The sequence below is a fragment of the Vicia villosa genome, unplaced genomic scaffold (genome assembly GCF_029867415.1).
Source record: "Vicia villosa cultivar HV-30 ecotype Madison, WI unplaced genomic scaffold, Vvil1.0 ctg.001583F_1_1, whole genome shotgun sequence".
NCBI classification, from domain to species: domain Eukaryota; kingdom Viridiplantae; phylum Streptophyta; class Magnoliopsida; order Fabales; family Fabaceae; genus Vicia; species Vicia villosa.
Window position 1 is genome coordinate 286,265 of NW_026705665.1, and position 14,785 is coordinate 301,049.

General features: G+C 35.0%; 2 protein-coding genes across 2 annotated transcripts; both read left to right on the forward strand.

Moving 5' to 3' along the window:
- The first annotated feature begins 1,294 nt into the window (after nt 1–1,294).
- On the forward strand, nt 1,295–1,762 carry LOC131635871 (uncharacterized). The gene has a single exon (XM_058906503.1). The coding sequence runs from the start codon at nt 1,295–1,297 to the stop codon at nt 1,760–1,762; it is 468 nt and encodes a 155-aa protein (XP_058762486.1).
- Nucleotides 1,763–2,541: 779 nt separating this feature from the next.
- On the forward strand, nt 2,542–3,666 carry LOC131635872 (F-box/kelch-repeat protein At3g23880-like). The gene has a single exon (XM_058906504.1). It carries the CDS (start codon nt 2,542–2,544, stop codon nt 3,664–3,666), a length of 1,125 nt encoding a protein of 374 aa, XP_058762487.1.
- Nucleotides 3,667–14,785: the final 11,119 nt, after the last annotated feature.

A 14,785-nucleotide genomic window follows, 5' to 3' on the forward strand; every position in this document is an offset into this window, starting at 1 on the left:
AGCTCGACCTAGTTAGTTTTTTTCGACTCCTTGTTGTATTGAACATCATTTAATAAATGAATTACATTGATTTTGTTGTGATAAAAAAGTTGTATTAGGTAAAAATAATTTGATGGACAATGTTATTAATAAGATTAAAACATTTATGATGAACATTGAAATGTAAAATAATCATTAATTAACTTTAATTTTTAGGTTAAATTTCTAGTTTAAGTACAATTTAATGCTTTTTACAATATCTTTTGAAAATTTGGTTTCCAAATAAAAATAAATAAACATATGCAAATTGAAGCCAAATGTTAACAAATTGAAAACTAAGAATGAATTGGCGATGGTTTCAGAGCTTTCAGAGCTTTCAGAGGCTTTAGAGCTTTCAACATGGCGATGGTTGCAAAACAAGGATGATTTATCATGAATCACCCGCAAGCGTTAGTGTCCAGATTCTTCAAAGCAAGGTACTTCCCTAAAACATCTTTCTATGAAGCTAATCTCAGATATAATCCTAGTTTTGTTTGGAGGAGTATTTGGAAAGCCAGAGAAGTACTTATGCTTGGTTGTAGGTGGAGTATAGGTGATGGAGGCCAGATAAAGCTAATGCACAAACCTTGGATTCGGGGGAGAGCCGTGGGGTGTGTGAATGGGCCTCATCAACAAAGTACTTATAATTTGGTTGTCAAAGATTTGGTGGTACCTAACGTTAAACAATGGAATATGAGGTTGATTCGAGAGCTGTTTGATTGTGTAGGAGCGGAAGCTATTACTAATGTTCCGTTAATTGAGGACGTTACCCTTGATAGATTGGTTTGGAAGGATGAAAAGGAAGAATAGACATAAACTTTTTATTCAAGATACTAATGAGGTTAATTGGATTGGATTATGGTCTATTCTCGCTCCTCCTCGAGTGAAACATCTTCTTTGCCAATTTGTTCAGATAAGTCATCATCATGTCCGTTGTCCACTTACATGTCAGTTTTGCGGGGTTGCGGAGGAGGATGATTGGCATGTTTTTTTCGGGTGTCCAGAAACTAACTCTTGTTGGAAGGAAGCATGTTTGTATGACACCGTTGCACCTCTTCTTCATATTTCTAATGACATTAGATCTCTTATTCTTAATTTGTGTAGTAAGGAGGATAGGAAGGTAGTTGGGCGCTTTCTTATGATGATAGAGATTTTATGACACAATAGGAATGATTTCAATTGGAACAATGAAAAGGAGGAGGCGTCGAGGCTTGGGTGGTTAGCTTTTCACAAGTGGCAAGAGTGGTGATTGGCTCAAAATTCTCAAGATAAAGAGATGACCCCCTTCACATTCATCAATGGATTACCCCCTCCTGGTTGGATCAAGTGTAATGTCGACGCGGGTTTTAACCGCAATCAAGGAACTACTAATAGAGGTTGGTGTATTCGGGATGATTATGGGAATTTTGTTAATGCGGGTGTCGCTTGGGATGTGGGTTCTTCTTCTATCCTAGAAGCAGAGGCTTTGGCTTTGAAGGAAGCTATCCAAGGAGCTTTAGCCCTCCATCTTGACCATGTTGTCTTTGCGAGTGATTCACAACAAGTGGTGCAAGCTATCCATTCCAATTCCATACGAGGTTCCGAGTTCAGTTTTATCATTCATTCTATTAAGTTGTTGTTACTTAATTTTCCAAACTTTGAGGTAGAGTTTGTTAAGCGTCAAGAGAATATGGTTGCTCATTGTTTAACAAAGAATGAATTGCTTGAATCAATTTTTTTTACTAAACAGATTAAATATTTCTAACAACCTCATATTTGTATTTTACTATTTGATAAACACATAAATTTACTGACATTGACATAATTTAAAATTGACCATTCCTCCTTCATATATTTTTGGAGTTTAAAGATCAAATGATAGAATTTAAAACCTTTCAGGTTTTACATTTTATAAAAATAAATTATGGAAAACATATTTAGGTGATATATTATATTTACCTTTTAAAATTTATTAGTTAATAATATAGATTGTAATACATTTTTTTTTATATATAATATTATTTTTATTAGTTTACATTTAAGAAAGAGAAATATATTTTTGTATTCTCAGTACAATGCTCATTTTAGTATTAGAAAATAATAACAATACATTGAATAATGCTTATGAAGAAAAATTATTAATTTAGTCAAAAACTAAAAGAAATTTTTTAAATTGGAAAAAAAGTTAACTAGATATTCTAAAACTTAGAACTAATTAATAGTATATTGTTATCGTTTATTAGTCGATGTATACAGTGTATGGAGGATAGATAAATGGAAATATTGTATAATTTTATTTCCTTTTATTTTGATATCAAAATATTTTCCAGTATAGAGATATAATATAGTGTAAAAATCAATATTATACTTAAAAACATATAATAGAAATACTTTACTATTTTCTTCTTTTTCTATTCTACCAAAAAAAGTGTGAGGATTCATAATCAAATAGATTGAAGAATTATATATAACTCCATTTGCACTTATTTCTAATAACTCTTCTATTATATTATATTTTTTCATTGTTAAAGGTTCAATTTCATAATGGCTTCAAGTAGGCATCATATTTCTCAAGCCGATATTATTTCCAATCATTCTCCAATTGAAATAATAAATCCACTATCATATTCAATCTCTTTACCTTCTCTCCCAATTGAAATTGTAGCAGAAATCTTTTGTAGACTCCCGGTAAAGCTTCTCCTTCAACTTAAATGCCTCAACAAGTCCATAAATTCTTTGATTTCTGATCCAAAATTCACAAAAAAGCATCTTCAAATGTCAATCACGCGCCACAACGTCATCTTAAAATCCAAAGATAAGTCCCATGTAATCTCTTACCCACTTCAATCCATTTTTAACTCAATCATCCTTAACCCTACCCAACATGATATCCCTTTCAACGAAAAACACTTCAACATCATCGGATCTTGTGATGGAATCCTTTGTTTAGTTGTCAACCTATTCAGTGTTATTCTATGGAACCCTTCCATTCAAAAGTTCAAAAGGTTACCTTCTTTGAAAAATCCATTTCAAAGAGATAGAGATGTTAATGTGGAATATGGTTTTGGATATGATACATCAATTGACATTTATAAGGTGGTTGCTATTTTTATTAATGCTAGTGTTAAAAAAGCTAAAATTAAGGTTCATGTTTTGGGTACTAATTCTTGGAGAATGATTCAAGGGGATATCCCTGTTCCGGTTATTGGATCATTGTGTTTTGTGAGTGAAAAGTTTAATTGGTTGGATGATACCGATTATAATATTATCTCTTTTGATTTAGTGAATGAATCATATAACAAGTTTATGCTGCCTAATTATGGAGTTGAAAATATAGCTAGTTTGGTTTTGGATGTATTGAAGAGTTGTTTGAGTATCATAGTTCAAAGATATGATTTTTTTGATGTTTGGCAAATGAAGCAATATGGAAATGAAGGGTCATGGACTAAATTGTGTCGAGTTTCTTTTCCTTCGTTTGTTACCCATGCCAAGGCAATATGGATTTTCGACGATGATAAATTGTTGCTGGTATGTGAAGAATTATTGAAAACGGATATGGTTGCTTTCGATATCAATAGTGGTAGTTTTATGATTCCAAAGATGCAAATTAGTGATAGTTTGTTTTACCCTAAAGTGTGTATTGAGAGTTTGATATCACCTGATGTTTGATGTGAGGATGTAGATCTCGTATTATGTTATTTTAACAAAAGAATAAATTTAAACTTCAATGTTAGTTTTCATTTATATTATCTAACTACAATTTGACTTATGTGACATTTAAAAAATTAATCCACCGCTAATGTGACATAAACAAGTAAAATAGATGATGTGGCAACAATACATTAATATTTATTTTCTCATATTTCTCAAACTTTTTTCTCCTAATTTTCTTCTCTACAATTCTATTTTTCTTCTCTTTTTATTTAGTTAATCTTTATACATCATATATTGAAAATCTTAAATATTTCATTCAACATATGTGTAATGGAAAATTATTTTAACAACAAAAATTACAGACAACAAAAAAGATATGCATGATGGCCACAATTTAGGTCCATTAATCAAAAAAATGTATGTTGTTGTCATAACATTCAAAAAAGGTAATATTTGTCGCACGCTCGCGAAAAATGAACAGAGTTGCCACCAATATATTTATCCCATAAGGGAAAGGAATATCAGGAAACCTAACAAAGGAAGGAACAAAGTCTTGCGACCAGAGAATCTAGGTACGGGAGTCGGTTACGCAAGGGTAAGGTGCTAGCACCCCTCGCGCCCATCGTACTCGATGGTATCCACCTATGTTTGTTTCTATCTAAAGGGTGTGTTCTATGTCTATGTCTACATGCGAATGAATGCAAAAGAAATACGGGGAAAAGAATGAATTATGTTCAAGTGTGCTTGTTCAAGCCCCGCGACTTGATGCCTACGTATCCTTTTCAGGAATCTGAGCGCCGTAGTTCGGCTCAAGATTTTCTGTTTGTTTTTGTGTTTTTTAGTTGGGCGGGGTTAACACTCGCACTCTTGCATAAGGGGACAGCCTAGGATGCAATAGAGCGGAGATAACAATGCCCTTAAGAAAGGAGAGAAGAGAGAGTTTGAGTGTTTCGAGGAAATCCCTAAGGCAAGGGAAACTCGAGTTACTCTTTGGTTTGTGTCTTTTAGAATTTGGGAACTTACACCCGAATGGTTCCCTAAAGCAAGGGAGATCCAAGCACTCGAATGATTCCCTAAAGCAAGGGAGATTCAAGCTTCCATTCCCTTTTTAATGATTTTCACTTTTTTATTAATGTTTTTTAGTGTTTTCTTTGTATGTTTTAAAGGGGATTTTATTTGAATATTTATTAGATGTTTTATGTTGTAAAAGAAAAAGAATGAAAATGGGGGGACTAGCCTAATCTTTAAGCCTAATTGTTGATTAATATTCTAATCTAATGGGAAAAAAAAGTTATTTAAGTTGATTAAAATCAACTTTAATAACTAGGGGTATTTTTGGTATTTCACGATATATGAAAAATATTCACAAAATAAAAGAATTAAAATCTAAATCAAATCATGAAAATTATTTACAAACAATTGTATTTTTGATGTTAGAAACTATTTTTGAATTAACAAAGAAAAGATTATTTATTTATGGTTTATCAACCAATCGAAAATCAAAGGAAAAAAAATTCAATTAAAAGAAAATAAACTTCTAAAAAAGTCTAATTGAATGAAAAATATTTTTGTTATTTTTATTTGGGGAATATTCAATTAATATGCAAAAGAATTAAAAGAAAAAGCAATTTTTAATATTGTTTTTTGTTAAACAGCATGGGTGCAAAAGTATTTTCTATATGAACTAAAATTAGTTACAAGCAGAAATAAGGCCCAAAATAGGGGAGTGTGAAGAGCATGGGCGTGTAGAGGCCCAGTTATTGAATGGTGGTGCATCGGCGGTTGGGAGGTGTGATCCAGAAAAATAAGGCCCCTGCACGTGGCCCAGTCCAGACTTCATTCACTCAGCTCTTATTTCATTTTAATTGCATCGTTTTTTTAGTTAGCATGTGAATTGTAGTTATTAACGTGACACAGCAAAAACACACATGGGTATCAATTGGTCAAGATGATGTTAAGTGACTAAAAAACAAAATATTTCTTGGACCAATCTCAGCTGAACACGTCAAGTACCAATGATTTGAATAAAGCCAAAATGCAAGATAATGGGAATGAGAGCCAGTGAAAACGTGACACGCATGCATCTGAGAGGAAAATAATACCACAACATAGACGCCGGAGATACCTTCTCCGGTCGTTTTCCCCGACCGTCCCGCCGCCGGAAAAACGCCGCCTCATCCAGAAACTGACGAGACGACCACCGTCTCACTCGGAATTTCATGCCGAATCTGAATATGAGCTTAGTTTTTATCAATGTTCCCTCTAATTCCCAAACCGAGCCACTCTTATAAACCCTAGCTCTAAACAAATTCACCAAAACCCAAGCTGAGAGTGCCAAACAACTTGAATCTACGCATAAAATCCAAATATCACCTCCAAAAATAAAGAACACGAGCAAGAATATGAACATACAAAAATATGCAAATGAATCTAGCACGTGTTACTACAATGTCGAGAGGTTTCGGTGACTTACTTGTTCACGTTCTTGAATCGAATGTGCAGAATACTCCACAGGCTTCATGGATCTTTGATTCCGTTGCAAGGTGGTGAAGTCATCAGAGGAAACACGGGGAAGCAAACTCGGATTTCTTCTTGACTTGAACTAAGACACAGATGCAACGAATGCCATAGACGAGCCAGGTCAAGCTTCTTCTTGCGCATCCATGGTGAACGGTTCAGTAGCGACACCGAAATGAAAGCGATGATGCCGACGTGGTTGAAGGTTGGTTGTGGTGGCCTAAGGTTATGGTGGTGGTTGTGAGTTGATGAAGATGAAGGTTGGGAATGGATGGAGGTTGAAGGTGGTTATGGAGTTTGTTATGGTGGTCGTTGAAGTTTGTTATGGTGGCCGGAAGTTGTTATTCAAGTTTGTTAGGGTGGTTGGAGGTGGTTGGAAGGGTTAGTTAGATGGTGGTTAGGGAGGTTAGAGGTGGAGCAAGGGGGAAGAGAGAAGAGAGAGGAGTGGAGATAGAGAGGATAGAAATTGAAAATGGAGAAATGAAAGTGTGTTGTTGAGTTTTGTGAGGCTCATGTTATATAGTGAGGTGAGGTTGCATGGAGGGTTATGATGTGGGTGATTGTAGTGTAACTTTCTTGCACTAAACTTAGAGAACAAGTATGGCATATGAGGCAAGTTCACTGCATGCTTTCTGAGTTCAGTGATGTTGCATGGCCCTCTTGCGTAATGTTGTGATGACATGCATACCACACACGTTCCTTGCAGCAGTAAACCTTGTGTCAATAATACTTGTGCAACCTACTTTGTATACACATATCTCCCTCCATGAACCACCATTTGCCTCGACTTTAGAATCAATATGGGGAGAGTATTTGATAGAACAAGTTTTGTGTTAATGAAGTCTTGAGTCATGACTTGGAGGTACAATAAAAATGATCCTGAACATGCCATGTCAATGCTGCATTACTATACACGTGTGACCTGCCAAGCCTTAACCAAAACGTGTCTTGGTCGATGCGTGACTTTGAAGCCTTATATCATGCTCATTACATGTCCATATGACCTGATACATGGCTCAATGGATATAAGGCATATCAAGGAATAGTATAGTACCGAGCATGATCCATATAAAGACTCGTAGGTTTCTAAAAATGACATTCAAAATGGCACACCACGTGTTTGACACAATTCGCACGTGTGCCTTAAGAATCTGGCCCGGTTTGCCATGCAAGGATAACTTGACGAGGGCGCGACTTTAAATCTTCATAACTGATTCAATATGCATCCAATTTACTCAATTCTTGTTTCATTGCATAGAGGGCATGGAGGAGAGAAGGATGATACCAAGTTTGAGCTTATAGCTTTTTTGTACATCTCTGAAATCAGCTTGCAATTTGGCATGCCACATGCTTAATGAAATGTCTGGTCATGACCTGGCCCACGACTTGGATTGTGACTTGGTTCAAATGACTTTCCAGCAACTTCAAACCATTTTATCTCTTCATACAAGCTTCAAATGAAAAAACTCTCAACTAGGGAATTATAGAGGGCCATGATCTGAACATTTTTGATGTTGGAAATTTTCTCAAATGAGGCCTTTTGACACGTGTAACCAGGCTGTGAAGTGGACTGCTCATCAAACTTTAAAGCTCTCAGAAAAAATTCTAAGTGTCAAAACTTTCCATTTTTGATTTTTTTTCTATTTTTGGCAACTTTTGTCAAACTCCCGATTTTATCCATTCTTTGACTTTTCTTGATTGACTTTCCACCAAAAGTCAATATTTGAATAATTCTTCTGATTTTGACCCAAAAGTTAACTGTTCTGATTTTTCCGACTATTGATGAAATTCCCGATTAAATCTCCTCCAGTCAAATCCAGTCAAATAAACACATCCACATAGTCCATATGAAAGCTTCTCACTCATAAAATCCATTCCTGATTAAATGTTGACCGGAAAGTCAACTGGTTGACTTTGGTCAAGGAAACCCCGATTAAGAGGATCAGATGACTTCTAGACTTGTACATTCTTGCCAATGCTATGAATTGGATGAAAAACCCTGATTTCAAGAGGTCTTGGGCAAGCTGATGACACCCCACATTAGGCTTCAAGTCTCTCCTTCTGACCAAGGACCAATGATACAGATGCATGCAGTGATATGACCTAAATGGATGTATGTTTATGAGTTGCAAGCCAGATAAATAAGGGTAGGACAAATTTGGGGTATGACAATATTCATGCTAATAAAAAACACAATTAATACTAATTCTACTGTTTAAACACATTAAAGAGCACACTTATCGTTCCTAATCTTTGCTAGGGTTTTGAAATATTCTTCTCTCGTGAGAAGCTTCATCTTTTCCTTTTCTTGGTTATTACTCCAACATAAAGTATTACAGATTAAAACGTCAGGCCCTAATATTGAGGGCCTATCGATACATGATGAAGGTGATGAAGAAGGTTTCAGTTTCGATGTGAAGAATGATGGCGATGAAGCGGTTGATTTACGTTGGTGTCTGGTAGGAAGGTTCTTGTGTGATAGGTTAGTCCATTTGAAAACAATGAAAGCAATTGTGGCAGATATGTTGAGACCGGTGAAAGGGTTACAATCGAAGAATCAAAAAAGGCTTATTCCTATTCCATTTCTCTCACAACCTCAAAATGGAAGCTGCATTGTATAGGGGTCCTTGGACCTTTGATAGCCATGACGAATTATATTGGGGTGTTCGTGGAATACGACAAGAACAACAACACTAGCATCCGATGATAGTATATGATATTAAGAGTAAAGATTGATGTAAGACAACCATTGGAAAAGCAAACAAAAGTTAAAAATAAGGGAGGGAATGGTGTATCGTCAGTTTTAAATATGAAAAACTCAGTCTCTTTTGTTTTTTATCACTACGCCAATCAAGACCTTAGACAACGTTTTTTTGGCTTTATACAACGCTTTAATGTGCTGTCTATTCCAGCGCTGCTGTAGGTAAAGAGAACATTTTTTTAAAGTAAAAGCGATGCTAAATACCCCCTTCAGGCACCCCTTTTACTTTGAAAGCGCTGCTAAAGGCCCCTTTAGCCAGCGCTTTTACTTTGAAAGCACTGCTAAAGGCCCCTTTTAGCCAGCTCTTAGACTTTGAAAGCGCTGCTAAAGGACCCCTTTAGCCAGCGCTTTTACTTTGAAAGCCCTGCTAAAGGACCCCTTTAGCCAGGACTTTTACTTTGAAAGCGCTGCTAAAGGACCCTTTTAGCCAGCGCTTTTACTTTGAATGCGCTGCTAAAGGACCCCTTTAGCCAACGCTTTTCTAAAACAAAATTTAAATAAAAAAAAGCCTCTTTAGGCAGCGCTTTTACTGTAAAAACGCTGTCTAAAGCCCTCTTATTTTTATATAATATTTTTCAAAGCAAAGCGCTTTTTAAAATATACAAATTTATATGCAAAATTTTTTAACCATATTTGCACCAGGTTTTCACCATATTTTGCATCTGAATATACCTTTACAAAGTTCACCTGATTTTCACAAATTGGAGCTTCAATCCAATTAAAAACAATACCAAAAGATATACCATATACATTTACACCAATGTACTTATATATTATTACTCTTGTACATATAGATATTTTTACAAAAAAAACAACACCAAAAGATATGCCACATTTTGTTTGCACCATTATATACCATTATAAAATATATTCATTTCTATCTTCTACATGTGCACATATAACCTGAAACAACACCAAAATATCGTAATTCATACCATTATACGTACAAAATATAATTTACCACTTGACAAACAACAACAAAATTGCAACACTTGAATATACTCAAAATTCTCATCAATTAAATTAAGATTACAATATACCTTATATAACTAGAACTAATTAATAGTATATTGTTATTGTTTATTAGTCAAATCTATACAATGTATGGAGGATAGATAAATGGAAATATTGTTTAATTATATTTCTTTTTATTTTGATATTAAAATATTTTCAAGTATAGAGATATAATATAATGTAAAAACCAATATTGTATTTAAAAACATATAATAGAAATACTTTACTATTTTCTTCTTTTTATATTTTACCTAAAAAAGTGTGAGGATTCATTATCAAATAGATTGAAGAATTATATATATAACTCCGTTTGCATTTATTCAAATACATCTTCAATTATATTTTACGTTTTCATTTTTAAAGGTTCAATTTCATAATGGCCTCAAGTAGCCATCATATTTCTCAAGCCGATATTATTTCCAATCTTTCTCCAATTGAAATAATAAATCAACTATCATATTCAATCTCTTTACCTTCTCTCCCAATTGAAATTATAGCAGAAATCTTTTGTAGACTCCCAGTAAAGTTTCTCCTTCAACTTAAATGTCTCAACAAGTCCATAAATTCTTTGATTTCTGATCCAAATTTCACAAAAAAGCATCTTCAAATGTCAATCACGCGCCACAATGTCATCTTAAAATCCAAAGATAAATCTCATGTAATATCTTACCCACTTCAGTTCATTTTTATCTCAATCATCCTTAACCCCACCCAACATGATATCCCTTTCAATGAAAAACACTTCAACATCATCGGATCTTGTGATGGAATCCTTTGTTTAGTTGTCAACATATTCTCTGTTATTCTATGGAACCCTTCCATTCAAAAGTTCAAAAGGTTACCTTCTTTGAAAAATCCAATTCAAAGAGATAGAGATGTTAATGTGGAATATGGTTTTGGATATGATACATCAATTGACATTTATAAGGTAGTTGCTATTTTTATTAATGCTAGTGTTAAAAAAGCTAAAATTAAGGTTCATGTTTTAGGTACTAATTCTTGGAGAATGATTCAAGGGGATATCCCTGTTCCGGTTATTGGATCATTGTGTTTTGTGAGTGAAATGTTTAGTTGGTTGGATGATACCGATTATAATATTATCTCTTTTGATTTGGTGAATGATGTTAGAACAAGAATTGTTATGATCAATATTCTTAGTTTTGATGATAACATTATATATGAATTTTGTATAAGACAATGTGGTACTCTAATTCTATGCATTTTCCATTTCAGGAAATATATATAGAGTATGCACAATTCAGCGCAAGAAGCATTGACTCAGAAGGTTCAAGTATGCAACATCAGAACATGCTCTCGCAAGACATCAGAAGATGGTCAAGCAGAATCAGAACATGGTCTATGAAGCATCAGAAGAACTTGAATTCAGAAGCAAAAGCACTAAAGTTCTTATGGTATCACGCTAGAAGCACTTCAAAGTCAGAAGACAAGAAGATGCTCTGCACCAAGCTGAATGGCTCTAATATTCAAACGTTGTATTTACAAAGATCATATAAGAAGCAAGTACAAGATGACAGGCTACGCTGACTGACAAAAGGAACGTTAGAAGCTATTAAAGGCAAAGTCGGTTAAAGCAGGAAAAGCAAGGCTCAAGGTAGTTGACAAAAGAGTGAAACATTAAATGCAAAGCTGTACGGATCATGCAACACATTAAATGCTCCCAACGGTCATCTTCTCGTAATGCCTATAAATAGAAGTTCTGATGAGAAGCTGAATACACAACTATTGCGCAAAATACAGAAACGCTGTCAAATTGAAAAGCTCTCAAACTTCATCTTCTACATCACTTATTTTGTAATATCTTAGTGAGATTAAGCTTAGAACTTGAGAGAAATATCACAGTCGTGATTATAGCTTATTAAGAAGCATTTCTATACTCTTGTAAGAATTTGTTTTACATTTATTTGTAAAAGTTTCCTAGAGTGATCAAGTTGTGATCAAAATACTCTAGAAGACTTAGAAGGTTCTAAGTAGTGAATTCCTAGAGTGATCAAGGTGTGATCAGAATACTCTAGAAGACTTAGAGGGTATCTAAGTGGAAAACCATGGTAATCAAGGTTGATTAGTGGATCAAGGTGTGATCAGAATACTCTAGAAGACTGAGACACATGAAACACATCATGCAAATTTGCAAGCATCGGCGGTAGAGCGATACGATAAGCCACTTCTCTCACTCTTTCAGAAATTTGGAATGGTCCAATAAAACGCGGAGTCAACTTCCTTGACTTCAATGCCCGACCAATTCATGTCATAGGAGTAACTCTCATAAACACGTGATCTCCCTCTTGAAACTCAAGTGTTTTCCTCCTCTTGTCATGATAACTTTTCTGACGACTGTGAGAAGCCTTCATCTTCTCTTGAATCATTTTAATCTTCTCTGTAGTTTGTTGTACTATTTCTGGAGCAATCACAGCACTCTCACCAGATTCGTACCAACACAACGGCGTCCTACACCTCCTACCATACAAAGCCTCAAATGGAGCCATACCAATACTCGAATGATAACTGTTGTTGTAGGTAAACTCAATCAAAGGAAGATAACTATCCCAAGTACCTCCTTTTTCCAACACACAGTCTGCCCATCCGTCTGTGGATGATAAGCAGAACTCAATCTCAGCTTAGTACCCAAAGCTTTATGCAAACCTTCCCAGAACATAGATGTAAACCTCGGATCTCTGTCTGACACGATACTTGAAGGAATACCATGCAGACTAACTATCTTCTCAATATACAGCTGAGCTAGCTTCTCCATCAGATAATCCATTCTCACCGGTATAAAATGTGCAGACTTCGTCAACCTGTCCACCACGACCCAAATAGCTTCACAATTTCTGACAGTTCTCAGCAAACCAGACACAAAATCCATTGATATGCTATCCCACTTCCACTCAGGAATAAACATTTGTTGCATCAACCCAGACAGCTTCTGATGCTCAATCTTTGACTTCTAGCAAGTCAAACAAGAGTACACAAACTCAGCAATTTCCTTTTTCATTCCCGGCCACCAAAACAACTTTTTCAAGTCATGATACATCTTAGTAGCACCAGGATGAATACTCAATCCACTACGGTGTCCTTCTTCCAAAATACGCTTTCGGAGTTCAGCAATATCAGGAACACAAACTCGGTCACCAAACCTCAGTATACCATTCTCGTCAACTCTGAATTCACCATTCTTGCCTTGATTAATCAAAGTCAACTTATCAATCAATTCAACATCAGCTTTCTGGCCTTCTCTGATTTCTTCAAGAATACCACTAGTCAGCTTCAGCATACCCAATTTGACACTAGTAGGAGTACCTTCACACACTAAACTCAAGTCTCTGAATTGTTCAATCAAATCCAATTCCTTCACCATTAGCATAGACATATGCAAAGTCTTCCTACTCAATGCATCAGTAACTATGTTTGCTTTACCCGGATGGTAAATCAAACCAAAATCATAAATATTCAAAAATTCTAACCACCTTCTCTGCCTCATATTCAACTCTTTCTGATCGAAGAGATACTTCAGGCTCTTATGATCACTGAACACCTCAAATCTCGAACCATACAAATAGTGTCGCTATTTTCTTGGTCTAGATGGTGATTTGTGGGACTTGCTTGTGGATGGTTACAAACATCCAGTGAATGCTAGTGGAGCAAAGATGTCAAGACAAGAGATGAGTGATGATCAAAAGAAGCAATTTAAAAATCATCACAAGTCTAGGACTATTCTGCTGAATTCTATTTCTCATTCTGAATATGAGAAGATATCATTCAGAGATATTGCCCATGACATCTTTGAATCATTAAAGATGACTCACGAAGGAAATTCCCAAGTCAAAGAGACAAAAGCTCTTGCATTAATCCAGAAGTATGAATCCTTCAAGATGGAGGATGATGAAAACATTGAAACAATGTTCTCAAGATTTCAAACTTTAACTGATGGATTAAGAGTGCTGGACAAGGGATATACAAAGGTTGATCACGTCAATAAGATCATCAGAAGCTTACCCAGAAGATGGGTTCCAATGGTGACTGCATTCAAGATAGCAAATAATCTGAATGAAGTCTCTTTGGAAGAGCTAATCAGTGCCTTGAGGAGTCATGAAATTGAGCTGGATGCTAATGAACCTCAGAAGAAAGGTAAGTCTATTGCGTTAAAATCTAATTATAAAAAATGTACTAACGCATTTCAGGCAGAAGAAGAAGATTCTAAAGAATCAGAATCAGAAGAAGAAGAAGATGAATTGTCCATGATCTCCAGAAGGGTAAACCAACTCTGGAAGAGTAAGCAAAGGAAGTTCAAGAACTTCAAAAGTTCCAAAAAGCCTGAAAGAGGAGAATCTTCTGGAATCAGAAGATTTGATAAAAAGAAGGTCACGTGTTTTGAATGCAATATTATTTTATTTTTAGGCTAATATTTTCTTTTTATACTTTTACCTCTAGTTTTCTTAAATTGCAATATTATTCCGCGAATTTCTCTCCTCATCCCATATTCTATGATTGGCGCGTGGTTGTCCATTTAATTTTGCTATTGATTTAATTATTTAAATTATGCTATTTAATTCTCGTCTTTATTTAATTTTTTCCCTATTATTTAACTGCTATTTATTTATTTTCCATCATTTACATTCTAGAAGGTGTATAGGTTGCAAATTCCTTTTGTTGCAAATTCCCGAAGCCATGTAATAACGTAGGATCTTTACTTTCCGCACTTTATTTTTCCTGCAAATATATTAAACTGCATGGTTAGTAAAATAGGGAGTGACAAAATAATTAACTGGACATAGATCACTAAACTGTAAGATAAAATATTCGAACTAGATCACATGATTGTCG

Excerpts from the sequence above, each read along its gene's own strand:
- LOC131635872 (XM_058906504.1), top strand. The coding sequence starts at position 2,542 with ATGGCTTCAAGTAGGCATCATATTTCTCAAGCCGATATTATTTCCAAT.
- LOC131635871 (XM_058906503.1), top strand. The coding sequence starts at position 1,295 with ATGACCCCCTTCACATTCATCAATGGATTACCCCCTCCTGGTTGGATC.